This window comes from Miscanthus floridulus, chromosome 1 (genome assembly GCF_019320115.1).
Source record: "Miscanthus floridulus cultivar M001 chromosome 1, ASM1932011v1, whole genome shotgun sequence".
Taxonomy (NCBI): Eukaryota; Viridiplantae; Streptophyta; class Magnoliopsida; order Poales; family Poaceae; genus Miscanthus; species Miscanthus floridulus.
The window spans coordinates 14,655,794-14,671,656 of NC_089580.1; the positions used below are offsets into that span (position 1 = coordinate 14,655,794).

The 15,863-nt window shown below is 46.5% G+C and overlaps 1 protein-coding gene across 1 annotated transcript; it reads left to right on the forward strand.

Moving 5' to 3' along the window:
• The first annotated feature begins 8,768 nt into the window (after positions 1 to 8,768).
• LOC136473718 (protein P21-like) lies at positions 8,769 to 9,719 on the forward strand. The gene has a single exon (XM_066471366.1). The coding sequence runs from the start codon at positions 8,896 to 8,898 to the stop codon at positions 9,550 to 9,552; it is 657 nt and encodes a 218-aa protein (XP_066327463.1). The 5' UTR covers positions 8,769 to 8,895; the 3' UTR covers positions 9,553 to 9,719.
• Positions 9,720 to 15,863: the final 6,144 nt, after the last annotated feature.

A 15,863-nucleotide genomic window follows, 5' to 3' on the forward strand; every position in this document is an offset into this window, starting at 1 on the left:
GAGAAAGATGGAGAGATGCCAAGATAAGATCATCGCGCTGAACGCCGGTTCGCGAACCAAGCACCAAATCATGGTTCACAACGCATTCTAAGGAGGTTTGGGCAATTTTTACGAGAGCAACGTGACATCCAACACAACTTCAACCTACGCCATACTCAAGTGCTTACTTAGAAGCAACCAATAGTACAAAAACATGAAACTAGTGTTTAATTATTTTAGTTAGAACTTAAACATCAAAATAGCATTGTCTACACCCTTCCATACTTAGAAAAGTTAAAGGTTTTCAGTTGGGACTAAGTAGCCATTAACTCTTTTGTCGCAATTTTAATAGGTCTAAACCTTGTTAACTTCAACCAACAAATACTTTATGCAATAGTCCATACCTTATACTAACCCATAGGAGCATAACATTTAAGCACCATTTTACTATTTTGTTCAATATAATTCACCAAAAATGGTATTTTAACAATAGTTCAAGTGTTTGCCGACTTAACGAAAAGAGCTTATCTTAACGTCAAATTTGATTTTTGAGCTCTCAAGAACACTAGTTAACAATATTTATTTTCCAAAAGTTAAAGTTGCATTTTCATATACTAAACTTGTACTTAAATTTTTATTTAAGTACTAAATACCAGTTATGTTTTATTTTTGTTTATAGAAAGTGTTTTTCGTACCAAACAATTAAAATTACTTATTCTATTCTTCTTGTCAGGATTTTCATTAGCACTTTTATGCACTAAGTAAGTTAACTTGGATATTTATTTGAGTCCACAAAAGTGAGTCACATAGGATTCGCTTATCATTTCACGCACATTATAAATTTTTAAAACCTGAAAACTTGTTTGGCTAATTCCTCTCGGACCTAAATCTTGGTGCTAAGCAAGTTCGTAACACCAGGGGTGTTACAACCGTTGCGCCGCTCCCTCCCTCCCTCTATCTATCTGCCTGGCTGGAGGTGAGGGCGCTCGATGCGCCCGCGCCGCCGCCCTTCCCTCCCTTGCTGGCTCCCTCCCTACCTTTCCTCAAGCTCCTCCTCGGCCTCGGTCAAGGTAATGGTGCTCTGATTAGTAGTTTGAATGGTGGATTAAGGATTAGGATTGGTAGCTAGGGTTTGGAGGAAAATATTAGTTTAAATGGTGGATTCAAGGATTAGAAGTATGTTTACCATGTTTAGTGTAAGGTTTATTTTTGTTCCTATATGTGTTGGTTATATTACTTTTGTTGTAATTGCCATGTTTAGTGTAAGGTTTATTTTTGTTCCTATAAGTCTTGGTTATATTATTTTAGTTGTAATGCAAATGGTTCTCTTTTACATTAATTTTTGATGTTTTGATAGATGTTAAATTACAACCGTTTTATTAGATGGAAGACATGTTTTAGGAGCAGTTGTAGCAAAAATGGGGTCGTCCTAGAGAATTGTACCCCGACGCTTCTAGCAAAGATATCCCCGTCCCTCCTGACCTCCCTATCCCTAACTGTGACTGTGGTTTCCTAGTCGACGTGTTTCAATCGAGATATCCGAGCACAGCGGCGCGTTGCTTCTACACATGGAGTTGTTTTAATTTCAGTAATTCTTTCCGTACCTTTTTTCTTCTTTTGTGTTAGTAGGTTACTAATATTTTATTGGAATCTTATTGTGTAGGCCCATAAGAGGTGCTTTTTCTTTCAGTGGATCGACGGCTAGACAAGTTTGACCCAAGGTACCTCCTTTCGATGATTGGTGGAGGGAGAGACATCCACGTGAGCACTTCGAGCGGTGGGTTCCACCTCTCCCTAACCCCCCACCAATGACGGCTAAGGAGAAGCACCTAGCCATAGTTAGACAACTTGAGGAACCTCCTCTATGCGATTGTGGAGATCGAGCTATGATAAACCCTAAGAATACGTTGGAGTTTGTGTGTCCAAACAAGCATGAAGTGAAAAGTGTATCTATTGAAATGTTGAGCTATATATGTTCATGTACTAATGTCACCTTTTTTAGGTGTTTTCAATGAAGAAGTGTTGTTTCAAGGAGTGGCTCTATGGTCCTAAGAATCAATGACTGGAGCCGTCAAAGGCAAAGTTAAAGAAGAAAGAAAGGCTAATTTTTTCAAAACACCTCCTATCATGTGCGAATGTGGTGTTAAAGCCAACTACGTCCTAGTCGCTTCGGAGCTTGGAATAGGCCATTAGTGTGGCCATATGGTTGACTATGATGAGGTTGGTTACTATCGTGGAAAACATGAAATCATATTTTTTATCTTTTGCAAAGACTTATGATCTACTTTTTTGTTTGAACAGAGCACTAGGAAATGCAAGTGAGAATCTTATGATGGTCAAGCTAAGTTCTTGGATGAACTGAAGGGGAGGCAAGTAATTGCATGGAAGAGGGGATATGGACCTCAGTACATCGACCTCTTCGTTAAACTACACATAAAGAAAATACGTGAGTTTGCTAGACAACGCGGCTTTTGTAACCCGATCGGTGTTAGGCTTGACAAATAGGGGTTGGAGAGATGGAGGGTGTTAGAGGAGGAGAGGGCAAGGAAGGAGACAAGAGTACATACCATGTTGTTGCATTGTGTGCCAGTGAGTGATTGAAAGTCTTGTTATTTTCGTTGCCTGTTTTTAAATGTAATATAATCGCATTGCTAACTAGTTGCATTTTATACATGAAAGGATTGGATGCAGCGAGTACCATGCCGCAGAGGTGGCCCATGCAAGGTTTTAGGAGAAGAAGTTAGATGAGCACAGAACCTGAGCTGGTCGCACCGTTGAATCTCCGATTGTGTTGGCCAATGATGGGGACGAGGATGAGGACAACACTGCCAGGTTGAGCGATCTCATCTGCGGGTTTGTAATTCAAAAAGAGAAGTTTTAATTCAAACAATGAGACAAATTAGTCCTATGAAGTAGAACAAACTTAAATGAAATCTTACCTATCCACAGCTGCAGTGAGAAGTGTAGGGTCGAGGATCGATAGTCTAGTGTTGAAGACCCGAACGATCTCAAGGAATCCAGCACATCGTATGTATGGCTCGTATCGCTCGTCCCAGCGGTGCGACTGGTGCGTGCATAGTCTAAGAGGTACAAGGCCTCCTGAAGCTCCGACAAGTGTTTGGCTCGGTGGTCCTTATCGTAGTGCACCTCAAGAAGGAGATACTACGGATGATGATCCCCCATCCTGGTTCAAATTTGAAATGAATGTGTTAGAACAAACATTAAGATTAATACAATATGATGGAATATTAGTGCATAAAAACAAAGTAAATATAAAAGGAACATGAATAAACTATTATGCAAAATGAGAGAATAAGTGAATATCATAATTAGTACTAACATAGCAAATTGAAATGGGAAAATTGTGTTCTTGCCCTTGTCCAGTAGTCCAATTGTGATTTTACCCCTGCTTTTTCAACTTTGTATTTTTACCACTGCTATTTTGAAATGAATGATCCGTTTGCCCCTGCTTTAGACGTCTGTCAGATAGACATGGATTAAACGAATTAAAAAAATTATAAATCTAAAAAGCAAAGGTGAAATGACCACACTGCCCTCTATCCTTATTGCCTCATCCCAAACAGAAGCACGGGTCGCCTCATCCCAAGTCTCGTACGCGGCTGCATCTGGTCGTGGGCTGCTGGCGATGGCAGCGGCGGAAGAACCAGCGGGGTGGGACTGCCTCCAAGGCGTGGGGCGCGGCTGCCTCCTAGTCATAGCGACAGCATCAGTGGGGCGTGGGCTTCCTCTAGGCGGCCGCGGGGATGTCGCGGCGCCCGCCCGTGGGTCTCGGCGTGCACGCATTGGGTGGCAACGGAGCCCTGTCGTGGGGCTCCGGTGGCATCTGATCGCACTTCCCGGCATCGCCCGCCACAGGCCACACCACACGTGAGTAGCGAGCGCACTAGCAGAGCAAGCGTGTGGGCTGTCGGCTTGCCACGGATCCGCCAGTGCCGCCGTGCCAGCCTCCAAGCAACACCGTTGCAGCGCTGCGTGATGAGGCAGGGACGAGCGACGGTGATTCGGCAAGCTCCATGGATTCATGCGTCCGCCAGGTCCTAAAGGAAGAAGCAAAGAAGCATGACTAGAAATCTAAAAGCGGCAGCCTGGCTTCAGTACAAATGGAGTTGCCATAGCCTGGAATCTAGCATCTATGTAGTATGAGACTCAAATACTCAGTCTCCTCACTTGTGTGCTCAATAATTTATATACAAGACTCGATCTCTTCTCTATTTTGTTCGATGAGAATGGAAATTGTGTCGATATGCTACCTATGAGGCTGGGTTAGAACTGACCCAAAATTTTGGTTAGAACCGAATGCCTAGGCCTAGTCATAATGCTATCAAAATACTGCTAAGACATTGCCAAAATTTTGAATATTTTTTTTGGATATTAAATCTGAATTGAAATAGTTGCAAGTTGGGCCAAATATATTTGATCAAATATAAATGTCTAATTCCCAAATCAGGGGCAAAATAACAAATAGGCATAACAAACAGGGAAAAATCATATGGGCATTTCTATCCTTTTGTATAAAATGTAACACTGTTAGGGGAGGATGACAGAATAGGGGCAAAGTGGTGCTTTGTTTCAAAAACAAAGGGGTAAATTCACAAAGTAAAAAAAACAGGGGTAAAATCACAATTTTGATACAAAGCAAGGGTAAAAATGCAAGAGCCTCAATTTAAATAGCATAACAAACAATAACATTAACAGAATATAATGTGTGCTACATGCACCTGCTGCTCTCGTCTTCTATGACTGCTAGCCTTGTGACTAGGTTCTTTGCAAAGGGAGCAAAGATTCCTGCCACGGGTCTCATTGAAGTCTCTCCCTCCATACATGTCTTCGTCGTATCCTCTCATAGCGTCCATGTCCCCCTTGAGTCACTTCTTCTTCCTTCTACCCTTCCCTACCTTAATTAGGTCTAGATGTGGCACGTTGTCATGACCATGATAAGGGGGCCACTGTGTCGGGTCAAGGTACGGCTCGAAGCTCCTCTCCCAAATACTAAGGGTATTCGAACGGAGATACAAGGGTGACATATATGGCAGACCCTCGAAATCATATCCACGGACCCTGCAGGCCATGATCATGTGAGAGCAAGGGGCATGCATGATCTGAGGGACGTTGCAACTGCACTCTACTTTGTCAAGATCAACTCGGTAGTTCCGTCCACTATAACGTTCGCCGCCCAAACTTGTGCCACCCTTCCCCCGTACACTAAAGACATGTCGGCGAGGTCCATACAGCTCGATGGTATGCAGCTTGGCCAATTCCTCAGCCTCCTTCAAATATTCTGCTCAGGCCTTTCCAAATCGCCCATGCTCAACTAGATTCCTCTGCGCAAGTTCCCACCTCTTGACAAAATATTCATTGCACTTGTGAAATGAGAACTCAACAACTCCAGACACGTGCAAGGATTGAACTCCCGTGAATACACGGTTGAAAGACTAATGAATTGGTGGTCATGATGTCGTACCTAAAACCACCCTCGTCATATGCTAACGCCCACTTAGCCTTCTGTTCCATCTGCGCCTCTAACCAAGCCTTGCCCGCTTTGTTTAGCATCTTATCTAGTTCTCTCTTTGTCTCCTTAAACTGGTGCTCTGTACATACACAACATAGAGCCTTTACCTTATCACAAACCTCCTTCTTCCTCTAACGCCGCTAGAAATTAGTGGCAAAATGTCGTATGCACCATCTGTGCACTAGAGGCGGGAACCCATTGATATGTTCACCTGCAGCATTAAGAATCCCTGGGTGATGATCCGAGATCAAACATATAGTGCGAGATGGGCCAAGCACTTATACATGTAGAAGTCTCATAAACCATGACCACGATTCATTGTTCTCTCCCTTTGCCAAAGCAAAAGCCATGGGTACTATCTAGTCCTATGGATCAACAGCAGCAACCATCATCAACGTGCCCCTATACTTTCCGGTGAGGAAAGTGCCATCATAAAGTATGGCTGGCCGACAATACTGGAATGCATGTTCTGTTTGCGCGAACGACCAGAACACATGATGCAGGACATACCTCAACGGGTCCTCGAAATACATCCCTCTGGTGTCTATAAACCATTTCAAGTTAGGGTTGTAGTAATGCATTGCACATAATATTCGAGGAACCCTATTGTACGCTTCCTCCGAGCTATCCCATCGAATCGCTAGGGTAATTTGCTTAGCACACCAAGCCTTTCCGTACTTCACATCATACTTAATGAATCCGGATATGGACTATTGTAAGGAAGACACTGAAATATTGTTATTGTCATCAATGAGCCCCAATATACGACGGGTAAGGTAACGTGGAGTGAGATGCTGATGATTTTCCTTCCCTTATTTGATAGGCAAGTGTAGGGTTGGACCACTTTACTTATCCTCCGCTTGCCATCACTCTATCTCTTTCGTGCATTTAACCTCCACATACAATCATTTTTGCATATAACGTGGTACCTGAACTCCTGGTCCGAATGAGTGACGGTGTATGGCCTATGATGATAGACAGCATAGTCCTGACGAAACAACTTCAGCTCTGATATTATATTGAATATCATCCCCTTGCTAAGGATTTCATTCTCATTGTCATACAATGATTTTCTACACATTTACAGACCGGTGTTACAAACTGTCATATCTGTCATGCTGACATCCCTATAGTTCAGAACGCCACTGAAAGGTACGTTCATCGACCTCAGTTGCATAAGTTTTGTCGTTGTGTAAGGTGATGGTGGAAGGTACTGCTGTGCTTCGCTAATTCTACCCCATGAATCATAAGGGGGATCATCCTCTAGCAAATCTGTGACTAGTCTACCCTGAGCTAGCATAGCATGAAGTACATCAGTTGGTACTTGTAATGGCATAGCATAAACCGGTACTAGCATGACATCAACTGGTGTTGGCATAGCATCTCTACCTCCTTGCTCATCATCCGAATCGTCTGAATCACTGCTAACTACATCATCGATCCTGTCCTACTCCTCCTGCTCCTCCTCTTCCCGTACGAACTCATTCACATCAAAGTCATTACTTATACAGCCCACTAGAGTTGAATGAAGCTGCTCCTGCGTCAACTGACCGTCCAAATGCATAGTACCCATAGTTGGTTCCACATGGACCCCACATTCTTGTTGAGTACCACTGTTGAAGGATGGCCCCTCCTAGAGACCATGCATCATGTACCCATTCTCCACCACCACCTCAGCAATGGGCACATTGGAACCTTGGATTATCCTATTATAGCGGGACCAGTGAGCATGGTCGCGTAAGGGCATCAACACATAGTGTGCCCTAGTCTTTCTATTATCAAACCTCCCCTTCAGTGTGAAATCACCGCCAAACTTTCCCTTCAAACGGGCACAAAGATCATTGAAGCTAGGAGGTTCATCAAACCATTCCAATTCTTCTTCCATATCCTCAAACATACCATCTTCTCTTCTAACACTTCCTCCATAAAAAATCCTGACACAACAATCCATCTACAAAAGCATTTCAAGAAACTTCATCAAATCATCGAAATCGTCGTACCTACTAACTAATCTAGTATTCATACCTATACTAACTAAGAAAACTAACTAATCTAATATTAATACATATAACAACAATTCTAACTAACTATACTAACTAACTATACTAAATACACTAACTAATATTAGTACCTATACTAACAATACTAACTAACTGTATTAACCAACTATACTAACTATACCCATCTAGCTAACTTTACTAATTTCATTGACTAATTTTGAATCATAACCCTAGCTAACAACAATTCTATTGAAGCAACAAATGCACAAGAGAATTACCTCCACAAACCACAGCGGGAATGGCCGGCCGACGGCAAGAGGATCACCCCAATCCACCTAAGGCGATAAGCTGGCTGGCGGCGGTAATGGACGGCTGGCGGCGGGCTTCTTCTGCGCCCAAAGTTGGAGGAGGGTTAAGGACAGAGGGTGGCAAGGGAGGAAGAGGATGGGGAGAGAGGGAGGTCGCGCCACAGGGAAGCGGTGGCCGCGCCGGCGATGGGGAGGGGGCGGCGGCGCAGTGGGGACAGGGAGGGACTGAGAGAAGGAGACAAGGGAGAGAGGGAGCCGGCGAGGGAGGCGTAGTGGCGGGGGCTGGGCGGCGCGGAGTGAAACAGAGAGGAAGGAAAGGGACTAGGCCGCGGGCCTCTATTTCGCTCTGCCGTGCCCTGACGGGTGGCGCGCCACAGTCACACCCTAATCGGTGGCGCGGCAAGGCCTGCCACGTCAGCGACCAGCGGGCCTAGATGTTGCTACGTACGCACCCCTGTTGCGCCGCCGTGCATGACATGGCAGCGTTGTTTCGCCGCGCCCTGAAAATAGACGTGGCCCAAAAGTATTAGTTTTGAAAAAAAAACAGTGTCAGATTTGAAAATAGTTTAAAAAAAGTGTTAGAAATAAAAAATTTCTAAGCAGGAGCTCAGGACTCTCTCATCTCGCCGAGTTCTTCCCTCGCCACGAGAGTTTTTCGATTTTTCCTTTTGGGCGTCATTTGTAGGTTCAGCTCACTTTGTACATCACTGCCACGAGGCTAACCTGGGTACCGTTAAGCATCAAGATGCCTTTTACATAAACCCAACTCGTGGAAGTTTTCAAGAAAATTGCCGCATGCAAATTCTGACTTCCACGCCCTACGCCGGCCCCTAGCTATCTGCCACTATAAGTACCGATCCCAAGTCCGTCCATTTCACTCCACCGCACTATATTCACAGAGCTCTTCCACACTCAGGGGCGTTCGCTGGTCTGGTTCAGACCAGTCAGCCGGCTGGTCCCCTTTTAGTTTACTGTTCATCAAACTAGTCGAACAGTGTTTTTCTCTCACAACAATTCTGTCGGAACCGTGTTTTCAGTCAAGTTTCAGATCCGCGAATGGGGCCTCAGATCCAGCGAAATGGCATCCGTCCTGTGCCTCCTCGCCGTCCTCCTCCTCGCTGCGGCGGTCGTCACGGACGCCGTGACCATCGTGGTCACCAACAAGTGCGGGTACACCATGTGGCCCGCGGCGCTGCCAGGCGGCGGCACGGTGCTCAACACCGGGGAGTCATGGTCCATCGACGTGCCCGTGGGGACGCGGAGCGGCCGCGTGTGGGGCCGCACGGGGTGCGGATTCATCGCCAACGGCACGCTGGGGCAGTGCCAGACGGGCGACTGCGGCGGTACGCTGGCGTGCAGCAAGGTCGGGTTCGAGCCCATCACGCTGGCCGAGTACTCGCTCGCCACCGGCGCCGGCGGCGCCGACCAGTTCGATATCTCCCTCGTCCACGGCTTCAACGCGCCCATGTCGTTCCTCCCCAGCGCCAGCAGGTGCGCCCGCGGTGGGCCGTCGTGCCCGGTGCAGGAGATCACGTTCAACTGCCCCTCCGAGCAGCGGCGGGTGGCCGGGTGCGGCAACCCCTGCGACGGCAAGAGCAGCAGCTGCGGCCCCAACAACGGGACGGAGTACTTCAAGAAGGCGTGCCCGCAGACGATCACGTACCCCAGGGACACGACCAACACCGTCTTTACGTGCCCGACCGGGACGAACTACAAGATCACCTTCTGCCCATGAAAAATTGCGAGCTAGCGATCTGAGACTGAACCACCGACGGATCAGGTCGGAGCTCGTGATAGGTTTTGGCCTTGGGCTCTGTCTATGTCGATCTCAGCTCGTGTTTGCGTACGTACAAACATAAGTTTATCGATTATCTGATGTTATCTATATGTAGATGATATAAATAAAAGGTGGCTAGATGTTTGCAATGGAAGTATACATACATATTGTGATGTGTACTGACTAAACATGTACTGTGTAGTATAGCCGTGAAAGTCGTTAATGATGAATATGTTCTCTTATGTGGAATAAGATAGATATGCTTCTGTTGTGACTTGTGAGGATCGGATTATCGGAAGATGCTGTTTTCGGGTGCTGACTATCTGCTTGCACGTAACTGTGTTTGTTAGCGAGCACAAGCACGTTCCTTGGCTCTCCTTGTTTGTAGCTATTCTAGTTAGCCCTATGACTGTGTCAATGTTGTACATGTATAAAGGTATAAGCCTGAGATCAATACAAGTGAGTTGTTCTTCTCATTCTGTTGTCTGATTACATGGTATCAGCCGCTCCTCGACCCTGAACTTCCGCTGCCCACGTTCCACCACTCGGTGCCGCCGACACCCACACGAAGACTGAAGAAGAATCGATGCGGATTGTCGGCAGGACATAAATCAGACGAGTTTTTGTGAACACGTGCAGGTAACGACTTGGGACGTGGAAACTGGGTAGTGGGTACACCTCTTCTGGCATTTCTTCTGGTCGACTAAGCAGAGACCTCCGATTTCAGCAGACTGATCCATATGAACTGTGGAGAATTCATGCATGGGGGCGTACTTGTATGCGGATAAGTTTAACACACGTACAACAATGAATGAAAACAACGAAGCTCACGTCATAGTCATACTACTGCCCACGATAACAGGAGAGCTGATACAAGATAGTCTATGGGCACGTTTGGCATAGTTCACAACAGCTTCACGAATTATCGTGAGTTCTTTTTTATCAAATATTTATTTTTAAAACAGCTTCATTTCTCCTCTCACAAAGACATAGGTTAGAATAAGGGCCCGTTTGGCACGGCTTTAACCGGCTTCAGCTTTATCTGATAAAAATACTGTAGAAACACTGTAGCAAAGAGCCGGCTTTCGCTCTCCTACTTTCGTCGTCACTGTAGCGTGTGTACTGTAGCAAGCGGGGGAAAGCCAGGGAAACGGCTTCTCCGGCTTCAATGAAACAGTGCCGATGTCAGTGAGAGGGGAGGGGAGGAGAGAGAAAACCGGTTTTTGCTACAGTGTTGAGGGGAGGGGAGGAGAGAGAAAACCGGTTTTTGCTACAGTGTTGCTACAGTGTTTTCGTCAGATAAGCCGGAGCCGGTATAAGCTGTGCCAAACGGGCCCTAAAACTGAGAAAAGTAGCTTATGCTAGCTCTCTCTCATCCATGCATGAAGCCATTTTGCCAAATAATTTTTTAAAACAGCTCAACTTTACATAGAAAGTTGCTCATGAAGTTGTTTTCCAAAAAAAAAAAACATAGTAAAGCTGAGCTGTACCAAACAGGACCTATGATCAATCCAATAATAAATTGAAAGAACCCTGTACAACATAGTATGATGCATGCATGTTACGATTGTGGGTGTGGGTAGCGTGTCGCCGGCGCTGCATGCGGTGTGGCTCACACGTCGGCACGTCCCGCGTCAGGTGATAGGGCTCGAGGCGTTTCAGTGTGGGCGTTCGGTTAACCGAAACCGATCAGTTTGGTTCTTCGATTCTTCAGCTAATTCGGTTACCTGAGAAGAAGGGACCGATCGGTTACTTTGAAAATGCGGAACCGAGGAATTTTGGTTTTGGTTAATTCGGTTCGGTTTCGGTTCTAACCGATGAAACCGAATTTTTCAGGAACCAAGAAACAACACATTCAATTGCAAATTTTGGTAGCATTTTACCTGATTTTCATGCAGTCAAAAGGGACAATTTAAACAGCAATGCAGCATAAAACAACAGTACAACACATATATAGCTTATTGTTCTCTCAAATATTCAAGCATAGAGCAATATTCAAGCCTGCAGTAAAAAAACAAGAGGTCCAACAGCTTAGTTCGGTTATTTCAGATCAATTCGGTTAACCGAGTGCTGGAACCGAATTAACCGTAATAATTTCGGTTCCTGGGAACCTAGAACCGAACCTGGGACCGAATATTTTGGTTTCGGTTACTTCGGTTTCGGTTCCGGTTAGTTCGATTCGGTTCTCGGTTTTTCGTGGCCCAGGCTTAGTGGCGTTCAGTGAACGAAGAGAAGGCCGCATGCACCGACGCACTCGGGACGCAGGTTGGTTGCAAGCCGTCTCTGAGATTGTAGATGGTGTCTTAAACTCGATGGAGGAGAGCCCTTACCCATATGTGTTTCAGTGCTTATTAGGCTTGAGATTGACGGCTAGGGCAGAGATTGTCATCACACTGTCCCTAAGAGACCTTTCCTTTCAAGACATTAGACAATTTGTATTTTGCTATTGACTGCCAATATGGTTTTGCCGACGGTTTGAACCTAATAATAGGCAGCTCGAGATCGATATAATAAAGGATTGCTAGTTTTTATAGATTTGGTTGACAAATTTCAGTAGATTGTATATAGTGAACACCAAATTGCCAAACACACCGAGCAAGGGTCTGCTGGTTGATGGTCTAGTTAACTTGCCTGGGCCAAACAACCATAACCAACGCTAGGCAACCGAAAATAGACGTCTGAGATTTTTGCCGTAGCTTTGCCCCCCTAAATGCACCGTGGATGGCTAATATAATGATACGTAGCTCTCCTGCGTATTCGAGAAAAAAAAATTCATAATTGTGTAGTATTAAAAATCTAAAACAAAAAACTAAACTCTGCACTTTGATTTTTTTTCCGCTAACACCGTTAAATGGCTAAAATGGACGGAAGGCCATCCAGGCAAGAGAAATAGGAAACCATAGTTTTTTAGAGGCCATACAGGTAATTTCTCTACATTTCATTATACGAGATAATATACTTAGGCCTTATTTGGATGCATGTGTATCTACTTTAATCTATATGTGTAGGAGTGGATTAGAATGTACCTTAGTTTAATTTCACTCCAATCTACTTCAACACATGTCGATTGAGATGAATACATGCGCATACAAACAAGGCCCGTCATTACAAACTTACAAGCATATACACACGAGAGAGGTGGCTACATGTCTACATCATCCATGCATCACGGTTTGATAACAACAGGTGTAAATAAATCCATACATAAGTTTCTAAATTCTAGGTGTTATTTTTTATTTGCAAATGAAATTCTAGGTGTTCGGCTAGCAATATAATTAAGAATTTAAGATCAATAGAAGTTATAAAAAAAGAAAACAAAATAACTGGAAACAGAAAAGAAAGAGATGTTGCTACGTGCATGGGCTTTCCTTTTTTTTGGAACAGTGCATGGGCTTTCCTACGCTTCCCTGTTTCTCCTATGGGCTATGGGCTAACATATGCCCTTGGCTCCTCAAGTGTTGGCTGTGTCGTTCGTGCGCGTGCTGGATAATCCCACCTCGCATGACCATGCAAGCTGAGACCACGCCGGCTGTTCTATATATAGTAGATGCAATCGTATACCTAGAGAACATGTGGTGAGGTGGGCTGGAGGCACCGCAGTAATCCTGAGTGATACTTGGGCCGCCTTTCAAAAATGAAAAAGAGTATTACTTGGGCCGGGCGCCGACTCCTTGATGGGTAGCAAACTGATGGACCTGCCCGTTCGTGGCCACGGCGGCCATGAGCCCGGCCGTAGTTTCACGAGGCCCTTCTGGGTGGGATCTGCCTCCACTCCACCCATCGCTCCCTCACCACGGAAACAAACCATCCCATCCTATTCCATCATCGTCGCCGTCTTGGAAGGGAACCGCCTCACGTACGCCGGCCGGATGCGCCATTGTCATTCAGATTCCTCACTTGTTGTCCGTCCAACACGCCACCTTAGATTCTTCACTTGTCCGTCCAACACGCCGTGACAAAAAGCCCGCCGCCACATGCCAACTGACTTTACCAAGCTCTTTTTTCAGCAGCCTTGTCCTACTAATCATTTTTCAACTCTTTTTTTTGTTTCTTCTTCTCCATTCAGAAGAAGATTACTGCTCCTATTATGTACTAACTGTTTTGACCCTGTTAGCACATGACATATGATGAACCAACCAAGACACTTCGGCGAATAAATCTTTTTTATTTCGAGGTAACCGCACAAACAATTCAAATCAAAGACTTATCATCTAGTACTACTAACATTGGTTTGGATTAGTATTTGCTTTGATTTTATAGGCTACAGCGAATAACTAACCGAAAATGACTCGAAGGAAAGCGACAGTTTTTCAGTTGATGCATTTCCACCGCTTGCTCAGACGCTGACGGCACGAAAACGAAAGGGGTACAGCAGCCTACAGGTACTCTGCGCGTCTGACCAGATCATGTGCAATGCAGGAAATTTGGCTGAAAGCTCCGAATAGCTAAGGAAATTTACAAGTAAGCTCGGTCTAGGAGAGTATGAATAGTAGAACAAGACTACAAGAGACAACTACTGATGCAGCAGGTGTACGTACGGCGGCGTATTCCGTGTTCCGGCTCAGAACGCGTGGTCCGTGGCCCCGGAAGGGCGCGCCTGACGCGTTCCGCGCGAGGAATTCAAAGGCGCTAGCCTACCACGGCCGGCCGGTGACTGACCCCTGAGTCCCTGAACTGAGCGATCTCTCCTCTTCTCACAAGAATGGCATGGCAGGGCACTGGGGTTTCAGTTGTTAGTTTCCGTCGTGAACCCGCTCGCTCAAACGGAAGTGCAAGGGCTCTTCTGCTCACACTCACACAAAATCAGCGCTTGAACCAACGCAAACGCATGCCGCGTGCGTCTCATCTTCCGGAGCCCCCTGCCCACCACAGCCACAACAGGGCAGCAGGAGAAAGGAGATGCATTTCAACTGAAATGCAGAGTCTGTGTATCTAACACCCGGGTGTTTTAGCACCTGGGAACACTCGAATTTTTTCCCCCATGAATACTGTTCTTCTTCCTTCTTGGCATAAATCACAAGTAACAAATCACAAATCATAAGTAACAATTTTTTCTATGAAAGGACAAAGACAAAATTTGGTGATGGCGTCGGAGTTGAGGAAGAAAAAAGCTCGCCAGAGTTAGGGAAGATGCCGGGCGTGCTCAGGTGCGGCCGTGGTGGCGGCGCAGCCACGGGCGGGCGCGGCTGCAGCGCAGGCGCGGGCAGTTGCAAGCGCCGGCGGCCACGGTTCAAAAAAATCGTGTGTTCCTGGGTGGTGGGTGCTAAAACACCCTGGTGTTATCTAGTATTTCCGTTTCAGTTCAGGTTCCCCCACCAGTACCATTAGCCTGTTCATATCGGCTGGATTGGCTTATAAGCCATGGACTAAAGTACTGCTGGCTGGTTTGGTGTGAGAGAAAAACACTATTGTCAGATACGTACACCCTGCCATAACGGCGATGCGCATTATTTATGCCAGGGCAATGAAATGAAACCGCCACAGTGAAGCGGCACATTTGGTTCCGTTCCATGATTAGCCATGCCAAAAAGGCCCCCTTAATGCCATGTCTATGTCTGCCAAAAAGCGGACCCGTTTCGTCTCACTCACCCAAGCCGCCGAACGCACGGAAACGGGCGAGACGGAAACTTGCAGGACGACCGACAGGGCCGTCTGCCGTTCGGCCAGGAGAAAGAGTGGCCATGCCGACGCGGACGGCGCGCGCCCGTTTCCAGTTCGGCTGGCAGCGGCAGGTCGGAGCGCCGCGGATAAAAATGGCGTGCAAGTTGGAGTACCATGGTCCATGGATCGATGATGCGGCTACGCGGCCTCGCCGGCGAGCCGAGACGTGGCGGACAGACGGAGGCACGGTCACGTGGCCCCCGAGTGCGGGTCGGCGGGGGCACGCCGCTGCAGACAGCAGTGCTACTGCCCAGCGGTGCCGCCGAACGCCTGTTGGGCTATTTGGTTTCACCCAGGTCTTACCAATTATGTACAGTGTTTTCTCTCGTAACACACCAGCATCAATCGCGCTTATCGAAACAAACAACCGAACGTGTACCGCATCATGATTCAGGAAGCTGGGCCTGCTTCGCCTTCCGCAGTGCCGCCGCCGCCGCGGCCTACTGCTGTCTGCTGCTCTCGAATGATGGCGCCCTCCAACTCGGTCAGGTCACATCAGGCTTTGCTCGCCTGCAGCCTTTGTGGCTGGCGCCGTGGTCCACCGGCGAGCGCCCGCGCGGAACCGCGGCAGGAAGGGAGAAGAATCCAAAGTCTCGCGACGTTTTGGC

Coding starts and splice junctions, on each gene's coding strand:
- LOC136473718 (XM_066471366.1), top strand. CDS start 8,896: ATGGCATCCGTCCTGTGCCTCCTCGCCGTCCTCCTCCTCGCTGCGGCG.